A 20,082-nucleotide genomic window follows, 5' to 3' on the forward strand; every position below is an offset into this window, starting at 1 on the left:
AAACAGAGAGGGGGAGGATCATGTAAGCTGCCCAGGGTTCCTTGCAAGATAAAAAAGGTGGGCTATGCATGAACATCGGAGGTCATCTCATCCCAACCTTTGCTCATTGTACGGTCCCGAAATCAGGAACGGCTGGTCCTGCTTGCCCCTCAATGCTCATCAGAAGGGGTCAGGCGGCTGGGTGGGCTAGGGAGAAGTCCGGGCCGTCCTCCTCACAGGGGCTGTGGCGGGGGCTGCTCCGAAGGCTCCGTAGTGGCCTCCTTTCAGAAGGGCACTTCCAGACCTTTCCAAGAATCGGCCCCATGCTCCAGAGGCTGGCCACAGAGACCACCCTCTCCTCGACAACCTGGGCTGGGTGGAAAAAGCCCAAATTGGCTGCGACAGGTCAGAGGGCTCCAGAGGAGACCCCACCATCCTCCCCCCGGGCTAATCCTCTTTCTCCCCAACACTCTGATGCCCCACACCCGCTTTCCAAGCACACCCCAATAATCCCTTCGGCAAACATTAATTAGTGCAGCCGCACAACTGGCCTGGCCACCCATAATCCCCCAGGATTAGCGGGAAAAGGGGACCCAGGTGTCCTGGATCACATGCCCACCGGCCCCAGAAGCCACTGTTGGCAAACGGAACCCAGATGTTAACGTGCAGTGTGTGTGGTGGGGGAAGAAGTGGTTTTGCGTTGCTATGAGAAAAGAAAGGCGCTCTGCACATGATAAAGACACTCTTTTCATTGTATTCCTAGGCTGAGCCTGGGCTCCCAAGAAATGGGGCTAGCTGGGGGTGACCTCCCCCACACACAAAATCCGCCCAAGGCATACACACTGGGGGTACCCCAAACCATCTGATCGAGCCACGCGAGTCTTCATGTGTCTAGAAATTATACAAATCCAAAAGTTGCAAAGAGGAGGGGTAATGAAAATTGGGGGGACATCTCCAGAGGCAAACGGTGGCCTAGACTGACAGTTCTGTTAGGTCCTGCTGCACTTTTAGATTGGCTTTTAATCTGGATCACTGCTTTTAGAATGTGTGGTTGTTTTTAACTGCATCACATTTACCTTTTGAAGCAAACCACCCTGGATGCTCCATGAGAAGAACTCGGAAGAAAGAGAAGTACCACTAATCGTATTATATTATAATATAGGCCCGGCTTCATGCAAGTTGGAATAGGCTAAGCTTGACACAGGAAAGCCTTCAAGCAAACTCTGGTAGCAGTCCAAATCGGACATAGCGTGTCTGCCCTGCCGGAGTGAAACCACACCCCTTGCCCTGGCGCTCCCCTACAGCCCCCTGAAGGAGCGGCCTGTCCACACCTTTCCCCGGAGGGGGGCTGCCCCACAGTCGCGGGGACAGGTAGCAGGCCTGCAACTCTGCCCCTGCACCCAGCAGCCTCCTCTGGCGTCGCGCTGCATAATGACAAAACTATATGCTGGTTAGGGAAGTCTAGTGGATGAGGTTGTCAGCTGCAGACTTAAACCACATGGGCAGTTAAATTAATTAAAAGTAATTAATGCCTTAAAAACCCTCCACAACCCACACCCCCAGGGTCACCACAGGATGCCTGTCAAGTGTCAGAAGTCTAGGTTTCAAAACTTTGGTGCTCTGATGCCGATGGATGGACAAACAGACATGCACTTTCATTATTACAGACTATTAAAGGTGTCCCCAACCAGTCGTGTCCGACTCTAGGGTGCGGTGCTCATCCCCGTTTCTAAGCCGAAGAGCCAGCGCTGTCCGAAGATGCTTCCGTGGTCATGTGGCCGGCATGAACACCGAGGTGCACGGAACGCTGTTACCTTTCCCGCCGAGGCGGTACCTATTTATCTACTTGCAATTTCTTGCTTTCGAACTGCTAGGTTGGCAGGAAGAACAGACTATTACAGATACATTAAGATTGAAGTGCTGGCAAGAGTCCCACACCTTACCTAGGTGGCAGTAAGGGGGGGGAATCCACTGGGGATCCACTGGGCCTCTCATCAGGCCCAAGCAAGGGCTTGTGTGGGCACCCCAGGTTCTCCCATTTTCCCCCCTCAACCAAAGCGGCTCCCATTTGCACTGGCCACCAGGGGACAGGGTTGGGGGGGCGCGTACTTTCCAAAGAGAGACCTCAGGGGCCCTACTGCAGAGGAGCCCCCCGCCGTTGCGGCTCTGGGTCCCAGTTCTGGTGCGGAAACGGCATCATTCGGCTGCCATTCTCAGTGCAAAACCCCTGTGGAGGAGGAGGCTAGTAGTCTTGATGGCTAGAAGCTCCCTGCAGGGTCAGAGGATGCCAATATGCCTCTGAATGCCAGTTGCTGGGAAACATGGGTGGGAGGGTGCTGTTGCTCTCGCGTCCTGCTTGTGGGCGTCCCAGAGGGGCAGCTGGCTGGCCGCTTGGGAAGAGAAGCCTGGACAAGACAGGCCCTTAGTCAGGCCCATCAGGGCTCTTCTTACGTTCCTAACATACCTGGGAAAGCCCCACTGGGTGTCGCAGGCAGGCGGGGAGAAGCCCAAGAGCCGACCCACGTGGGCAGGAGGCTCACGAGGTACAGGTCAGGCTGGACTGTACCACTTCAGGCACTGCACGTCTGTGTGTGGGAGGGGAGATGGCTCGAACACTCCCCATTCCTAAGGGACACAAGGAAACGATCCTGTTGATCGCTTCCCTGACTTCATCTCCCTCTGCTTGTTTTGAAATTGTACGTTCCTTGGAGCAGGGACCCATTCTCTCGCACTTTCATCAAGGGCGGTATATGAATCGGGATAGTCAACCTGGTGTCCTCCAGTGTTTTGGACTACAGCTCCTATAAATCCCAGACAGAATGGCCAATGGCCAGGGGTTATGGGAGTTGTAGTCCCAGGTTGACTACCCCTGATATAAATAACAGGGCTTATATGTTTTTTCAAGGCTGTGTTTTTTGATATGTTTTTTGAGGCTGCATTCCAGCCTACACCAACTCCCAGCATGGCTGGCTGGGGGATGCTGGGAGTTGGGGCCAGCACATTTGGAAGGTGCCAGGTTGGGTCAAGCTGCCATATTCCTTTTGGTGTCTTAAGCCCGGATGAAAAACGGGAGTTATGAAAGGTGGCCTCCTCCCCTTCAGACAATCAGCAGTGACTTTTGTGCATTATTTTCCACAGCCAGAGGCATTCCCCTCAGCTTCTCCCAAAGGCACTTCTATCAGGGTGTTGAGCACACGTTTATTTTAAACATAGTCAGCTGATTGATCAATCCATTAGAAAGCGATAATCAAGTACAACATTCGCATTGCCAGTCCGCAGCTGCAGTTAGTACCAGCCCCCCAAGGTCGCGGGGAGCGAGGCCAAATCGAAGCACCTCCCTCGGGGGGGGAAGTCCGGCTGGCCACCTGCCTGACTTGGGCACAGGTCGTTTGCAGAAATGCCCCTCCCTTCCCAGGGAAGCCGGGGGTCCCGCCTCCCGGCCTCTCCCTCCCCGCTTTGCATTGAAAGGCCTCAACAGCAAGGCGCTGAAATTGTCCACACAGTGCAGTGCACCCATGCCCCCCGCCCACGCCCGAAGGACCCGCACAGCCCTTCCTCGGGAGCAGGGGTCGGGTCAGGGAGTGTCATCTCATGAGGCTCCAGACGCGGAGAAATGGACGGGTCAGATGAAAAGTCCCCCTGGAGGAGAAGGAGGGAAGGAAGAGGGCGTCACAGTACGCCCCAGGTGGGGGGCTGGCATCAAGGAAGCCCCCCCGGCACCGCCACTTGCCTCCCCTCCCCTGCTCACCTGTCACCTCCACGCTGGCGCCGGTGATGTAGCGGCTCTCCTCCGAGGCCAGGAAAGCGCAAACGTCGGCCACATCTGGCAGGAGGGAGAGTTGCCAGTGAAGCTCCCAGGCACATCTGCCACCTCACCCTTCCCCAGACCCCGCCGCTCCCTCTCCCCAAGAAGAGACCAGGACGCGCCCTCGCACGGATCCCACGAATCAATGACATGCTGGGAGGGCCGGAAGAAGCCGGCTCGTGCTTTGCGCTCGGAACTGTATGCTGCAAGCTCCCCCAACTGGGTGCTCTCCCGATGTATAGGACTGCAACTCCAAGATGTGCCCCCCACCCACCCTCCACACACACTATCAAACAGAACACATCCAGAGGACAACCGGCAGTAGCTGTCGGGGGGGGGGGGGGATGTCTTTCCCCAGACCTGAGATCTTTTTACCTGGAGATGGTGCAGACTGATGGATTGGATTTTTTATTAAAAAATTCAATGATTTTGCATGTACAGTGGGGGGGGCAGGGTGTCTGCCCACTGAACATATCCCCCAGACACAGATTATGTGTGGGAGCTCCTTTTGATCATGCTGCAGGAAGCGAGAAGACACTCTGCAGATGCGCAGAGGCCCTCTTCTGCATGATTTCTCCCTGAGTCCCCTGAAGTGCTCTGGGGCCTAGCCCTTCCAGTGCCCCCACCTTCACACCTTGGCTCCCCGGATGCCCCCCCCAACCCTGGAGGATCCATACATGGTGAACGTCTGACCTTCGGGCTCCCCAAGTCGTCCCAGCGGCACCATCGCTGCAAACTGGGGGGAAGAGCAAGATGGGGTCAGGAAGGAGGGTGGCCAGATAAATTCTGACCCACGCCTCCCCGCAAAGCGCCCAGGAAGCCAGTCCAAGAGAGGCTGTGGCCGGATGGGAAGGAGCTAGACAGCTCCCACCCTCCGTGCCCCAAGGACCCCCGCAGCCCTCCCCACACCCCCAGCCCGATTCTACAGAAGGCCACTGACCTTGTCCAGCACTTTCTGGGGGACTTTGTCTGTCATGGGGGAGCGGATGAATCCAGGCAGAACTGTATTGCAGCGGATGTTGTATCTGCGGTGCAGCAAGCGAGGGGGTCAGACGGGGGGACATGGGCAGGGGAGCAGGCGGTGGGGGGGGGTTGCTACCCCAGCTCTCTCAGAGCAGCACTGGCAAAGTGTGGGCAGTCTGCAGAGGAGCACAGGGACCTGCCTCCTCTCGGTCTGTTCAGCCTTCGATTTAGTTCCGTTACTGATTTAAATTGGCTTCAATTTAGTTCTGTTATTGATTTAACCTTCTTTTCCGGCCCCTTTAAGGGTGGAACCCTTGAAGCGTTTTCGCCCCAGCCGAAAAGGCTCCCAGAGTGGCTCACGTAAGATCACATAATTTTTGTGAGCTGCCCAGAGAGCTTCAGCCATTGAGCGGTATAGAAATGAAATGAATGAATGAATATCAATAAAAAGCAAGGCAGTCCCTGCCCACAAGCTTACAGCCTGAGACACAGCACAAGAGGAAAGAGGGATGAGGAGGAAAGAGGGAAAGAAGCAACCTCAGGCAGTCCCAGCATCCCAAGCAACCTTTCCTTCCTGATCACCTGCTGCTTGGAATTGTTTTCTGCGCAGAAGGCAGGCTGGCTACCACTGAAGTGCAACGCCCCTGCCCACATCTAATCCTATAAGCTCTCCCACCACGGGGATTACCTGGCCAGTTCCTTGGCCGCCGTCTTGGACAGAGCCTCCACCCCGGCCTTGGACGCAGCGTAGTTCACCTGTCCCAGATTCCCCACCTGGCCAGGGAAGAAGAGAGGAAGGTGTGGGGGAGAGGTGCAGCGATCCGGGGTCCTGCCTGGCGGGCCGATGCAAAGGGCAGGCGGGATTGGGGAGCCACTCACTGCACCTTCCCCACCACGCTGCCCACGTTGATGATGGAGCCGCCGGGCCCCCCGCTCTCCACCAGGGCCTGCGCGACAGCCTGCGTCACCAGGAACGTCCCCTGAAAAGAAGCAGAGGAGATGGGAATTGGAGCATCTCCGGGGGACTGGGAGACAATCCCCCCACGGCACACCCCCACCGCCAGGCCCGGTACCTTGAGGTTCACCCTGAGGACGGCGTCAAACGCCTCCTCTGTCTGCTTCAGCAGGAACTCATCCATGGTGATCCCGGCGCAGTTGACGCAGACGCTGGCGGGGCGGGAAAAGTGGGCCTGGGATCAGGAGGGAGAGGGACGGGTCAGAGCGCACGGCAGGAGACCAGGCCCAGGCGGGAACCTCTGGACTCGCCAAGCCACTAAGTGATCTCGCAGGAGGGCTGAGGGAGCAATTGAATCGATAACAGGGACAAGCCTAGGCTCTCTCTCCCAGCCCTGCCCAACCCATGTTAGACTACAACTCCCAGCATTCTCCAGATGGCTGGAGGGTGCGGGGAGTCGCAGTCCAACCCATCTGCGGGGCACCAGGTTGGGGAGCGCTGCTCTTCATGAACCCATACAACAGAGCAGGGCTGCAACCCGATAAAAGAACTTTCAATTGAAAAAGGGCTGCAATCGATTAATCAAGTAATCTATTGATTTTATTTCCATACGGGTAAAAAAGAAAAAATCAAAATCAAGGAGCCACGTTGTTTTGAGGTGATGCACAAACATGGCACATGTGGAGAAAAAAAGGGGGTGCTGGTCCTTGTCATCTGAGCAGGTCTTTAGAAGTGCCGGTACTAATAATATTTTCTATTTAAAACATTGACTACCAAGTTAGATAATTCATTTTTTATAATCACTTAGGCTTACCAATTGATCCAGCCTTCCCCAAACCAGCACCCTTCATGGCAGCCATGCTGGCTGGGGATTATTGGAGTTGTAGCCCAGCAGACCTAAAAGGGGCCAGGCTGGGGAAGGCTGAATTGCTCAAATGCTGCAGCCTCAGAAAGGTGAGACCTTTGAAGATGACCTCATGTTTGACCACTGCAGAAAGAAAACGTTACACAAAACACCGGAGAACATTCTGTCTCCACAGCAGCTGAAGGGGGAAACAAAGGGCAGAAAAGTGCCATCATCAACTGTATCAGAGCAAGGTGAGGAAGGACAGAGGGACCTGCCTGAAGGTTGAGGCCTGCTTTGGACGCCCTGTTTTATGTCTACCACCAAGTGAGGCCGGGTTGGTGAGAACGTGAGACAGGGCCTTCTCTGTGGCAGCACCCAAGTTGTGGAGACTAGCCCCGTTCCTGATGGTGTTTAGGCAGTCAGTGAAGACATCCCTATTCCATGTGGCTTTTAACAGTTTTTACTTACATGATTAGAGGTTTTAACCCTGCTTCTTTTGACTTTAAGGTTTTAGTTTACGTATTTGAGTCTTATTTATTTATTTATTTCACTTCTATACCGCCCAATAGCCAAAGTTCTCTGGTTTGGTGCTTTTATATTTCGGAGCCCTTCTTAGAGCCAAAAAGCTGTATAAAAATGCTTGAATAAAATAAAACAAAACACAGAAGATAAGGCAAATTTTGTTCAGGCGGGGGCTTCCTTTGTGATTTGGCTCTGCCGGTAACACACATGTATTATTTATGTATTCGTTATACTGGCCAGCCACTTTAAACAATACAAACTTCTAAAAGAAATGTAAAATATAAAACAAAGTTAAAACAAGAAAAAATATAAGAAATTCCAAATCCAACATAAAACGAACCCCAGCACCAGTAAGTCAGTTAATCAACAAAAGCCAACTTACAAAAGGTGAATAGCAAGCAAGGACCATAATCAACAGAACTAGTATTAAAATGATGCTAATATGGTGTTCCAAAGGTCTCGGAAAATAAAAAGCTCTTAGGCTGGTGCTGAAAGGACGTTAATGTGGGTGCCAGGTGAGCCTCTCAGGAGAGCATTCTACAAGCGGAGCCACCGCCGAAAAGGCCCCTCTCATGGCCATGCCCCACATCTCAGACTGAGGGGGCATTTGAAGATGGGCCTCCGCTGATGATCTCATGGTATGAGTAGGTACATTATACTTCCCTCTGTCGGGACTCATAGTTTTAATGGATTGTAATAACTTCCTTTTGTTGTGAATTTAATGCTTTTAAGATTTCATAACAGGCTGCTGCTGGATACATTCTGTTTCCCTACAGCCCGAATTAAGCTAACAGGGTTTTTATCCCGCTACAGGGGCTAATTATCTTGCCAGTGCCAGGATGTTTGGTCACTCGGCTTATTTTACAGTTCACAAGGCCATGTTGGTCTGTTGCATGCTGGCTGGGGGGATGCCGAGTACTGTAGTCCTTGACAGCTTCGGCAGTTGGACCGTATGGAAATGTAATGAATGAATAAATAGCCAGAAGGGCACCAGGGAGGAGAAGGCAGACATAAGCATTCAGGTGCCAGAAGACTTTGCTGTTTCTGGGGGAGGAGGCATACGAGAGGGGCTGCGGCTCAGCGGCAGAGCCCCTGCCTGGCATGCGGAAAGTCCTGGGTTCAATCCCTGGCGTCGCCAGTTGAGAAGATCAGGTAGATGAAGAGGTGCTCTGCCTGAAAGCCTGAGCCAGAAAGTACAGGCGCAGTGGAAGGTACCCTTTGCACACGCTTAGTACTACCTGGATACGGGCCATGAGGTCCGTCACACTCTTTGCGCAGCCCACGTCGACTCTCAAGGCCTCGTGGCCCCCCGGCTGGAGCCCCTGCAGCGTCTTGGCCGCTCCCGCTTCATCGCAGTCCGCGATGGCCACCACGGCGCCTTCCCGGGCCAGGCGAGCACAGACGGAGCGGCCGATGCCGCTGCCGCCCCCTGCAGAAGATGCCTCACAGTCAGGCCCTGTGGGGAGAAATGAGCCCCGACCCCCCAGAGCCCAGCCTCAGAGACTCCCCCACCCCCCCACCTCTCACCACTGCCGTATACACTTCTGCCACATCCTGCCACCAGACGTTCCCCTGCCTTTAACAGTGGTGCGACAGGCAGACATCCAACAGCTCGTTTTCAAAAATATTCATGGCATCTCCATGCTGCAGGACACCGCCTATCTGAAAAGCTCAGGAACCCTGGCGAAGCGGCCACATCCCAACAGGTGGATCTCCCCCTCTTGTTATCACCGCGCTTGGTAAAAGCTTCACCGGTTGAACTGCTGCCTAACAGGGCCTCCCAATAAAAGGCACGGGAGCTGTGCTGCAAAGGGGAGGGGGAGAGAAGAGAAGCAGCAGCAGCAGCAAGAGCATGGCTGCTTCTTTCTCTCCCAACCAGGAGCCCCCTCCCCAAGTAGGGTTAAGCAACACGCCCCTCCCTTCCAGTGCCTGCTTCCCGCCCCCCCTTTTGGGGGCCTCTCAGAGAATAGCCTGCGAGTGCCCCCCCCAAATCATACTGGGCAAAGATGTGCACATGGAAAGGCTTTCCTACCAGTAAGCCCCCTCCCCAAATATCCTCTCTCCCATGCCCCCATTGCTCTCCAACCACCCAATTTGGCCCTCCCCCCCCTGCCCCCTTGCATCCCAGACTTGCTGCCTCCCACCCCTTGTGAGGGAAGCTCCCCCCCATATTAGGGAGCAGCCCCCTCCCCAGCTGGAGCACCTGTGACCAGCGCCAAAGCCCCCCGCAGCCTCAGGTGGGCAGCCATCGCCTTGTGGGGGGGGGACAGGAAAGGGAAGCCCCTCCCCCGGAAGTTAGGGCCATAGAGGCTTCAGGCGAGACGAGGCAGGCCCTGCTGAGCAGTCCTCTCTCTGGCCTTAGTCCTCCAGGCTGGCTGCGGAGGGGAGCAGGACCCCTGGGTCCTCTGGGAGGCAGCCTGGGGGTCCCACCACCCCTCCCCCCGCTTTAATAGGCTGGAGCGCTGGGCAGAAAACAACGGAATGACATTCAATAGGGATAAACGCCAAGTCCTGCACCTAGGAAAAAGAAACCAAAGGCACAGTTCCAAGATGGGGGATACGTGGCCCAACCACACTACAAGCGAGAAGGATCTTGGAATAGTTGTAGATCGCAAGCTGAATATGAGCCAACAATGTGATGTGGCTGCAAAAAAGGCCAATGTTCTTTTGGGGTGCATTCATAGAAGCATCGCTTCCAAATCCCGGGAAGTACTAGTTCCCCTCTACTCTGCACTGGTTAGGCTTCATCTGGGGTACTGTGTCCAGTTCTGGGCACCGCACTTTAAGAAGGATGCAGACAAGCTGGAGAGGGTTCAGAGGAGGGCAACGAAGATGATCAGGGGACTGGAAGCAAAGTCCTATAGGAGAGAATGAAAGAACTGGGCATGTTTAGCCTTGAGAAGGGAAGACTGAGGGGAGATAGGATAGCGGTCTTCAAGTACTTGAAAGTTTGTCCCAGAGAGGAAGGCCAGGATCTCTTCTCGATCATCCCAGAGTGCAGGACAAGGAATGATGGGCTCAAGTTACAGGAAGCCAGATTCCGGCTGAACATCAGGAGAAACTTCCTGACTGTTACAGCAATATGGCAATGGAACCAATTCCCTAACTGGGGGCATTCAAGATGAAGCTGGACAGCCACCTGTCAGGGATGCGCTGACTTGGATTCCTGCATTGAGCAGGGGGTTGGACTCAATGGTCTTGTAGGCCCCTTCCAGCCCTACTATTCTATGATTCTATGAGCGGCTTCTCCCGGGAGAGATCAAAACCAAAACCTGTTGAATGTCTGCTTGTCAAAGGGCACAGCAGCCCTCCCCAAAGGTCACCAAGTGACAATCTTATGGGAAGGGAGTCTTAATTTATTGCTGTAAGCCACCTCGGGAGGGCTTCTGCCCTGAAAGGCAGCCAAGAAATACTTTAAATAAATACATATTAAATTAATGCAGCATAGAGGCTGAAAGGGCTTTCAGGGGGGGAGAAAGTATTTGAGGGCTGCTTTGGAGAGATTTAGGGTTAACCTGACCCATATGCCCTTCCTGCCAAAAAAAAATGGGACACCACCACCCCATCCCAAACATGGGAGAAATGTCCTCAAACATCTGAAAGGCTGCCACGCACACAAAATGGAGCAGACTTGGTCTGTGTTACTCCCGAGAGCAGGACCAAAGGGTGGACATGGGAGGGAAGCAGATTTGGGCTAAACATTATGAGAAACTTCCAAACCGTGAGCTCTGTTCAGCCGTGGAACAGACTCTGCCATGGGAAGTGGTGGGCTCTCCTTTGCCAGAGACAATTAAGCAGAGGCTGTCCGTCTGTCAGGGCTGCTGTAGCTGCACCCTGCAGAGCAGAGCCTGCATGGATCAGGGAGTTGGACTAGATGACCTCTGAGTCCCCTTCCAACCATTAGGATTCTAGAGGTCTTGCAGGTAGAGCGGAAAGTATGGCAAGAGGCACCTGTGACGTTTCGAGCAGGGCATCCATGCATCTCATGCACGCTGGAGAGAGTGGCGAAGAAAAACCATCCACCGGCCTTGCTTGGCTTTTCTGCATACATTACTGGCAGTTCACCTGGCCTCTAAGGGGTCTTCTTTCTGGGAAGGCGTCCACAGCATTAAGAACTTAAGAGCTGTGCTGGATCAGACCCAGGGCCCATCTCGTCCAGCATTCTGTTCACGCACGGGCCAACCAGCTGTCGCCCAGGAACCCACGAGCAGGACACGAGCGCAACAGCACCCTCCCACCCATGTTCTCCAGCAACTGGTGTAGATAGGCTCACTGCCTCTGGTCCTGGAGGTAGCACCCACTGATAGCCTTCTCCTCCAGGAATTTGTCCAACCCCCTTTTAAAGCCATCCAAATTGACGACCATCACTACATCCTGTGGTAACAAATTCCATAGTTTTAACTATGCACTGTGTGAAGGAGGACTTCCTTCCTTCCTTCATTTATTTCATTTCTATACCGCCCAATAGCCGAAGCTCTCTGGGCGGTTCACAATCTTCCTTTTCTCTGTCCCAAATCTCCCACCAATCAGCTGCATGGGATGACCCCGTGTTCTAGTAATTTGAGAGTGGGAGAAAAATGTCTCTCTATCCACATTCTCCACAACATGCATAATTTTGTACTCCCCTATCACGTCTCCCCTCACTCACCCTTTTTTAAAGCTAAACAGCCCCAGATGTTGTGACCTCTCCATGTAGGGGAGATGCTCCAACCCCTTGATCATTTCAGGGCAGAATATGCGTGTTTAGGCAGAAAAAGTCCCGGAACTGGGAATTGTAGGACTTTTTCTGTCCAGACACGCATAGGATTATGCCCTTAGTTTAGTTGCTCTGGAGGCAGAGGCACAGACCTAGCCAGGCTCGTGTATGCATTGCCCACTACACCTCCTTCCGAGGGTGGAGCTGCACCTGTTTAACTGATGGGGATGTCAGGCAGGTGGTAAAAAGGGGCAGAATCCCTGCTCAGGGGAGCCCCCAGCACAGAGAGCTGAATGGAGCGAGAACACTGGATTCTTGGAATGAACACACACGCTCACACCCTGTGAATCTGGATTCGTTTATTGTGCAGTCAACTGCCCCACCTCACCCCAACAAAACATCCTGTCCCAGTTTTTGCCACTGCTAATGCAGAATCGTCCTTCAAAAAAAAATAATAATCTAGCTCTACAGCTTCCTGATCATGAGTAAGTCTGTACAGTAAAGAGATAGAGGGAATTCGCAATTACGCTAGAAGGCTCTCAGAGCAGATGCAGATGGGTTTAAGCAGCCCTCCTCTGTTGCCCTCCATTGGCCATGCTGGCTGGGCTTGCTAAAAGCTGTAGTCCAACACCTCTGGAGGGTGCCAGCAGATGCAACCCCCTTGGGGCAGAGCCTTGGCAGTGGGCAGCAGCACCACCTGCTGTCCAGTACAGGAACAACATATAAAATTTCTCATGGTCACACTTATCGCAGTCTTTCTTTTTAATTACAGACACAACCTTGCTTCATACGTTCCTTGCCCCCCCACCCCCCACCCATTACAGTCATGGTCCCAAATAATATCCCATCCCCCCTACAAAAATGCAAAAAACCAAGGAGATATATAAAGCAAGTGTACACAGAGATCCCACCCACCCTCCACTGCCACCACCGTTATGAGCATGAATGAGAAAATCCCACCCACCCTTGGCAGGGGGAATGGACTCTCCCCTCTTCCTGACCTGGAGCGAGCAAAAGGAGGAGACACACATAGGCAAACCCCTCCCGTCTTCTCCAGAACTCTCAGCCCTGGTGCCTTTTTGGGGGGTGGAGGGGAAGGGTCCCACCGGCACCACCCTTTGGTGACACCCGAGTTCAGAAAACCTGCTCTGCGACACCTTCTGTCCTTGGATGGCAGGAACTCCGCCTCCGCAGTCCCCCAATCCTGCCAGACACCCAAATAACCGTCCCACACTTCTTGGAACCATGATTTCCACCAATCCCTCCGCCCTCAGACCCTCCCCAGCGTAGCACTCCGCCCCAGAAGACAAAAATTTCACAGCCAGGTTTGCCTCTTCTTTGCTTTGGTCCCTTGTCCATACTTCTGCACCTTCACCCCCACTAACAGGGCTGAGAAGGGGAGCGGCTGTCCCGGGGCCTGAGAAGAGAGAGAACTCAACCCCCACCCCCAGCTCCCCAGGAAGAGGGTGATGGGGTGTAGCCTTGTTATCTGCTACTAAAATCCTCTCTCAGCCTCCCACCCCCAGATTCCTTCAGTGCCCGGTAGGAAAGGGCACTCCACAGTGGAGTTGGCCCTCTGGCGTACCAGACCTGCTCACAGCTCCTGACAGCACCCCCTGCTGGAGGAAGAGTGCACAGCAGGGGCAGAAGTCTGAATTCCCAGGGCAAAAAAGCAGACCGGGGTGGGGGAGTGGGAGGGAAGGGCAGCCTCGGGACTCATGGCTTCCACACTCGGCTTCTTCGCAGGCTAAAGCAAAGTGGGAGGCCCAAAGTCCTGCAGTCGCTCTCTCTCTGGTGGGAAGGAGCGCTCCTGGCTGCCTTGGCTCCCGAAACTGGCGCCTGCCCCCAACGGCCCTCCCACCTACTCATACAGGGCGATGAAGACCATCATGGCCACGCCGCCCATGAGGCCCAGCACCTCCAGCAGGGACTGGACAGGCCCCGAATCCTGCAGGAGCTCCGGGATGACTGAGACGGTGGCCACGTAGATGAAGCCCCCAGCCGTGAAGGGCAGGATCCACGCGGTGGCCGCCTCGCCCACCCCCTCTGCCAGCAGGGAGCAGACTGTGCCTGCCAGCGCCCCCAGCGCCGTCACCAGCTGCAGCTTCATCGCCTGGCCGGGGGGGGGGGGGGGCGCGGAAGAGAGAGAGACAGAGAGAGAGAGAGAGAGAGAGAAGGAAGAGTCAGATATTGTGCACATGTGGAAATGGACCAGCCTTTCCCAACCAGCCCTGCTGAAAGACTGCATTGTTTTCTCCTCTACCCCCCGACGCCCTTTCTCCTGCTGTGTTGTGTTTCTGCAGACTGTAAGACTCGTTGCTCAGCTGATTATATGCAAGGTGCTCTGGGAACCTTTTCGTCTGAGCAGCAGCCTAAAAATGCTTCAAAGAAATAGATAAATCTCTCCTCCACATCCAGCGGGCCACCAAGCGACCGACATCCTTTCTGTTGCCACCTATCCCTCCTTGAAAAACCGCCCCTTCCCAACAAGCTTCCACAGATCGAGGGGTCTTCATGCAACCCCCCGAACAAAGAAGCTGAAGGCTTGCAATGGCGCTTTGCATGAGCGTCAAATCCTCAGGCTGGAGCAAGTTACAGATGCAGACAAATCCCTTTTCTTTCTTTTTTTGAGAGAGAGAGAGAGAGAGAGAGAGAGAGAGAGAGAGATTGACTCCCACGCAGGGGAGAAGCCCCATTACCTTCCGCTTGCTGCATCCAGACTGCACGAGGATGGCGAAGTCGCCCACCTCGTGGGGGACTTCGTGGAGCAGCACGGTCAGGGTGGTGACGGCGCCGACGGTGGTCCCCGCCAGGAATGAGGCTCCCAGCGCCAGCCCGTCCGTGAAGTTGTGGGCGAAGTCAGCTGCCAGGTTCAGGTACCCTGCAACACGCATGGCTGGGGGGCAGGGGGAGAGGGGGTGAGTCGGGGGTCCCAAACCTCCCCGCTACAAGAGTCAACCCAATCTCCCCCTGCCCCCCCCCATCTGAATGTGATGCCAGCCTCAAAGCCCAACCGAGCGGCCTGCCCCCACCCAACGTACCCGACTCGGGGGGCTGCTCCTTCCTCTTGGAGGCTGCTTTCTCCGCTGACACCCGGGCAGGCTCCTTCTCCCCCTCGTCATCACTGACCTTGGCCTTGGCGGCTGTGGAGGGAGCAGAGCAGGGCAGGGGAATCAGAGCGGGGCAGGGGAATCAGAGCGGGGCAGGGGAATCAGAGCAGGGCAGGGAGCTGCCCACACCCTCCACCCTGGAAGCAGGACCGCCCACCCACCACCAATCAAGTGGCGCAAACAGGACTAGAATTCCACTTTCTAGCAGAGAGCTTTCTCGGCCTTCGCTCTCTAGAAAAACAAAGCAAGCAGCTAGCCCTCAGTGCTGCAGGTGAGCTTCAAATTCTGCCCATGCAGATAAGGACTTTGCCCCGTGTGGCTCTCCTTTTCCTCTCCAGTAGCCAGAGGCCCAGCCTCACTCGCCCTGAACAGCTCTGAATGTCCACAGGCCTTTGGGGTTGCCACCCTCTTTGCTTGGAAGACAGAACCCATGGGGCTTCTGACTACAGACTCTGAGCCCCAGATTCTGGAGATCCTCTCTGTGCAGAGAGAGAGGGGGGAGGGTCTGGCCAGTGCCCATGCCAATACCCACCATGGCTGTGCCCGCCGTGGTGGCCGTGGCCTCCCTTGACGTGCCTGACAAACTTCTCCACGACCAGGAAAGCCACGATGCCCCCCAGGACCCAGAGGCCGACTGACATCATGTGCTGGTGCTCAGGACCTGGAAGCGGACACAGGAAGAGAGAGGAAGGTGGGCAGAGAGTGCATCAGAACTTGCACCCAGCAACCTCCTACAGGCTCCTCCTAGGTCTAGCTCTTCCCACATCTCTCAGGCCTCAGCGCACTCATGCTGGCTGGAGGATGCTGGGAGTTGTAGTCCAAAAGAACTGGAGGGGACCAGGTTGGGGCAGGCTGTTCCATGATCTCCCCACTATCATGGACCGATTCTTCCTGACTCTCAGCAGCCTCTCGTGTGTTTGGGGCTGTCCTCTCCCCACAACCCTGTGGGACCAGCCACACTCCACGTGTCCCACTGCAGCCCCTCAGCACTCACCCGCCTCTCCATCCCAACAGATCCCCGCCCCCACTGATCCTGCAAAAGAAGCTTCTCTTTCCAAGAGTCCAGCAAATTCTGCTGTGTCGAGAAGAGATGGGGGGGGGAGAGACACATATCTACAACTGAGGATGTGTCCCCTGGCTCCCCCCCCACACACTATTCTAGAACCAGAGGGGTGGGGGAAAAGGTGGCACTGGGGTTTTTTGACTGGGAACACCCAAGTTCAAATCTCAGCGTTTGGGAGGCTGGGGGTTTGAATCCTTGCTCTGCCAGCGCAATGCCAGGGACAAGATCCCGTGTTGGGAGAGCTGTGCTGAGCTTTGGAAGTCCTGAGAGGAAGCAGAGAGATGTCACAGCTGCCCTGCTAAACCGAGAGTTGGCTTGTTTCAAACCAAGATGTCTCGAAGACGTCTCAGTCAGAGGTGAGCCCCACCCGCATCTTCCCCCGCCTACCCCCCAGGTTAAAGCTGTGGCCAATCTCCCCCCCACCCCCACCTCTCTCAGCCCAAGGCCACCTCACAGACTTTCGGGGGGGGGGGGCAGTGCCAGAATTGCCCTGAAGTCTGGGAAGGAGCAGCGACCTGCAAGGCAAACGAGGCCTCTTACCCTGGTGAGAATGGCCGTGGCTGGAAGGCTTTGTGTGGCTGTGAGCGTGGACGGCTCCATCTTCATGATGGGAGTGAGGCTCTACAGGGGGGAACAGATGATGTGAGAGAGGGAACCCCCCTGCCTCTTGCAGCCAGCCAGCCAGCCAGCCAGGAGCCAGACTGGGGCGGGGGGGACGGACGACAGGCAACTCACCCAGGGCGTGAGGAATGAGGTGCAGGAAGGCGTCTCCCAAGAGGCCCCCCGAGGCAAAGCTCAGCAGCAGCTTGAGCAAGGCCTGGTGATGGGAGGTGTTTGACTCCACGGGGATCAGGAACAGGATGAAGTAGGGCGCAGCACTGATCAGGAGCGTGGCCCCGATGGCCTGCGGCAAAGAGGGGCAGAGAGCCAGGTCACAACGACAGCAGCTGCCTGCCCTAATTCCAAGGACCACCTCAGAGCGGGGGTGGGGGGTGGGGTCCTTTTACAGACTGGAAATGGAGGCTCCTGCCTTGGCAGGCTGGAGGTGCAGGATCTGGGTTCAAATTCCCACTTGTTAGCCACAAAGCTCACTGGGTGACCCTGGGCCAGCTGTCATCTCTCAGACTGACCTACGCTGCATAGTGCAGGGGTCCCCAACGTTTGGGGCCCATTTGGCAATTTGAGAAAGTGCTGTGGGCACCACCAGAAAATGCCTGAGGAGTGGATCACCACTTCGGCGCCAGCCTGTCACGTCCATGGATCTTAGCCTGCATCTTATTCAGCACAAACCTTTATCTTGTATCTATTCCACACCACAACAGCTCTTTAGTAAGGGATTGTTTAATTCAGCAAATTGCTGGAAGTGCAGCGTCCCTACTGTTTCTTTTAAACATACGTTTTGGCAATGTCTGCTGGTTGCTTCTTGCAGGCGGGGGAGGGGAGGTTATTACACAAAGAAATTTCATCCTGGAACATTCTTTAATATTCACTGATGCACATGCTCTTTTAAATTATTTTCCAGCTTCATGGAAATTAGCAAATGGTCAGCGAAAATGGATTCCCGGTGCCCTTTCAACAGCTAAAAGGCTGATAGTACAACACTGGAACACTCATTTCCTATGATGCAATGGATTGAGGACCTTACACCACTTTCAGTTTTTGAACGGCGGCACACAGACGCCACCTTCAAACGGATGCTTATTTGGATATTTGGTCCGCTGCTGTCAAGGCCTGGAAACCTGTATGCACTTCATACGTATCCATTGCTATAGACATCAACAGATCCATGTACGTATATTTTAAAAACAGGCAAAAAGATTAAGAGTTTTGCGGGTGCCACACTGAGGCCCCCTGCTGTACAGCATCTGAATGGGGTTTGTGCAAGATTCTGGGTGGTCTCCACAGGCAGCATCACCAAGAAGGTGGCACCACCCTCAACCCACCACAGCCCTCGGCACTCACATAAGTCCACAGCCACAGAGGTTCCAGCTTCTCCCTCCTCGGAGCAGCCTTCTCATGCCCAGGGAAAGTACTGGCTTGGCTGGGGCCACTGGAGTGATCCTCGTGCGAGTGGCTGTGAAGATGGTGGTGGGAACCCTCGTGGAAATGAGAGTGGCTGTGCCCGTCTTGGGGACCCTCATGTGCATGGCTGTGCCTGTGGTGAAAATCCTCCTGCCCCTGCGCATGGTGCAAGTCCCCGTGGCCATGGTGAGGGTCACCATGGGAATGACTGTGTCCGTGGTGGTCCCCGTGGCCATGGTGAGGGTCACCATGGGAATGACTGTGTCCGTGGTGGTCCCCGTGGGCGTGTCCGTGGTGGTCCCCGTGGGCGTGTCCGTGCCAAATATGTTCATGCGTGTGGCCGTGGTGAGCGTGGCTGTGGCCATGGTGGAAGTCCTCGTGAGTGTGCTCGTGAAAGCCTTCATGCTGCGAGGAGACAGTCCCTGTCAGCATCACACAGACCACGATGAGGGCGATGGCGTTACTGAGCCGGGCTCTCCACAGCAACCGGCCGGCAGCCATCGTGGTTGCTCTGTCAGGGAGGAGGAGAGTAAGTACAGGCACAGCCACTCTAGACAGCCTTCCCTTCCACATCTATGGCCATTGCATAGCCAGTTTACCCACTCCCAGGCCACCTCTCTCTGGTTATGGAGGACCCACACTGGACTGGATGGATGGTCACCACCCTGAGGCACTCTGATCCCGTCTGATAAAGCTTTCTCACTGTGCATTTCCAGGTTGCCTGGGAATTGCCTGACAGCAGCCATGGACCGGCTTTCTTTTTTTGCTAGAATCCCCATAGGCCGCGGCGGCATCTTAAATTTAGAACGCAAGAGCTGCACGTTCAGTTCTCTGTTCTCAGACATAACTAACAGGCGCACCGGAAGCCGCCTGAGATCACCTTCCCTGCCTTACCTCCGATCTCTGTGGGGAGATCAAATAGTTTCCCGGCTCCTCCCCCATGGCGCACTGTGGCTCTTTAAAAGCCTCCACTGGTCCCATGGAAGGCTTTCTCAAAGCGTAATTGTCGCGAGGGGAGGCATTTTTGCAGGGGGGGCTGCTGAGGAGGGGAGGGCTCACCCTCTGCTGTGACCCCCCCCCGAAAATTCGCCCCTTGCCTGCTGCAACCAGGCTACTTAAGGAGTGGAGAGGAGCAATGGCTAAGCGTCCCACTGCAGGCGCGCAGCCCCCAACAAGCTTGCCCGGAACCAGTCTGGGCCGAGACCTATCCCCTGGTCTATACAGAGTGGCAGCAGTTCCCCAGCCCCACCTGGAGCCACGGGGGATCAAGCCTGGGGCCTTCTGCCTGCCAAGCAGCCCCCCCCCCGCACACTCCTGAAGCGACCCCGCGCCTGGGCCCCTTGGCCGAGAACATCAGCAGCACCGCGCAGGACCAGGACCAGGACCAGGACCGGGCCCACCCAGGCCAGCGTCCTGCGCAGCAATCCCAGCCGCCAGCGAGCACCGGCGAATCGGGCCGCGGCCCAGCCGTGCACCTGTCTTCAGCCGGCCCCACTTCATGCCACCCGGCTCAGCCCAGCCCCTAATCCCTGCCCGCCATCCACGATCCTTCAGCAGCTCCCGGGAATGACGGGCACTGCGGCCCCCCCTAGCGGGAGGGGGGGAGGCGGCTGGGGGCGGCTTGTCCAGAGCGGGGGGGGCATGGAACGCACAACCGCTGGCGCCCAGCCAGAGGTCAGGCGCCGGGGGGGCGCCGGGGGGGCGCCCCGCCCCGCCGTTTCTGCAGCTCAGCCGGGGCTCCGCGCCCCCCCGCGCCCTGGCCGGGAGCGACGGGCGCTGCCGAGGGCGAGGGCGGCGTGCGGGGAGCTGCGGGCGGGGGCCAGGGCGGGGCCGCCTCTCCAGGGCGCCCCGTTACGGACGCGGCCTGCTCGGGGCCGGGCGCCCTCCCGCGCCCCATCGGCCCCGCGCAGGCGCCCGGGCGCAGGGCCCCGGCCCCCCCGGGCCCCCGCGCAGCCTCCGCGGCCGCCCCCTGTGGCCCGGGCGCCCCCCGCCGCCGCCGCTCCCCGGCAGGATCCTCACCCCGCTCCCGGGACCCGTCAGCTCCCGGCTTAAGCCCGACGTGGCGCCCGAGCCCCGCCCACCAGCCCCAGCCCTCGCGGGAGCCCCTTCCCGCCCCAGCT

General features: G+C 56.1%; 2 protein-coding genes across 8 annotated transcripts; both read right to left on the reverse strand.

The window, feature by feature from the left end:
- Positions 1-412: 412 nt before the first annotated feature.
- HSD17B8 (hydroxysteroid 17-beta dehydrogenase 8) lies at positions 413-9,329 on the reverse strand. Of its 4 annotated transcripts, none has more exons than XM_084831939.1 (9): positions 9,275-9,329; positions 8,310-8,500; positions 5,821-5,937; positions 5,632-5,727; positions 5,436-5,521; positions 4,725-4,809; positions 4,462-4,520; positions 3,728-3,802; positions 420-3,618 (listed from the first exon to the last, which is right to left on the reverse strand). In XM_084831939.1, the coding sequence occupies exons 1-9, from the start codon at positions 9,318-9,320 to the stop codon at positions 3,564-3,566; spliced, it is 810 nt and encodes a 269-aa protein (XP_084688065.1). In that variant the 5' UTR covers positions 9,321-9,329; the 3' UTR covers positions 420-3,563. The 4 variants fall into 4 exon arrangements, with proteins under 4 accessions (XP_084688067.1, XP_084688068.1, XP_084688065.1 ...); XM_084831940.1 differs by having other exon boundaries at positions 423-3,618; positions 4,478-4,520; XM_084831941.1 differs by lacking the exon at positions 5,821-5,937 and having other exon boundaries at positions 413-3,618.
- An 84-nt stretch (positions 9,330-9,413) lies between these two features.
- Positions 9,414-20,037, reverse strand: SLC39A7 (solute carrier family 39 member 7). 4 transcript variants are annotated; one of them, XM_084831904.1, is made up of 8 exons: positions 19,982-20,037; positions 17,903-18,473; positions 16,676-16,844; positions 16,481-16,561; positions 15,410-15,538; positions 14,809-14,910; positions 14,467-14,663; positions 9,414-13,880 (listed from the first exon to the last, which is right to left on the reverse strand). In XM_084831904.1, exons 2-8 carry the CDS (start codon positions 18,461-18,463, stop codon positions 13,629-13,631), a joined length of 1,491 nt encoding a protein of 496 aa, XP_084688030.1. In that variant the 5' UTR covers positions 18,464-18,473; positions 19,982-20,037; the 3' UTR covers positions 9,414-13,628. The 4 variants fall into 4 exon arrangements, with proteins under 4 accessions (XP_084688030.1, XP_084688031.1, XP_084688029.1 ...); XM_084831905.1 differs by having other exon boundaries at positions 19,212-20,037; XM_084831903.1 differs by having other exon boundaries at positions 18,857-20,037.
- Between the last annotated feature and the right edge of the window lie 45 nt (positions 20,038-20,082).

The sequence above is a fragment of the Heloderma suspectum genome, chromosome 2 (genome assembly GCF_057233095.1).
Source record: "Heloderma suspectum isolate Gila_16-S chromosome 2, 16-S_ref, whole genome shotgun sequence".
Classification (NCBI taxonomy): Eukaryota; Metazoa; Chordata; class Lepidosauria; order Squamata; family Helodermatidae; genus Heloderma; species Heloderma suspectum.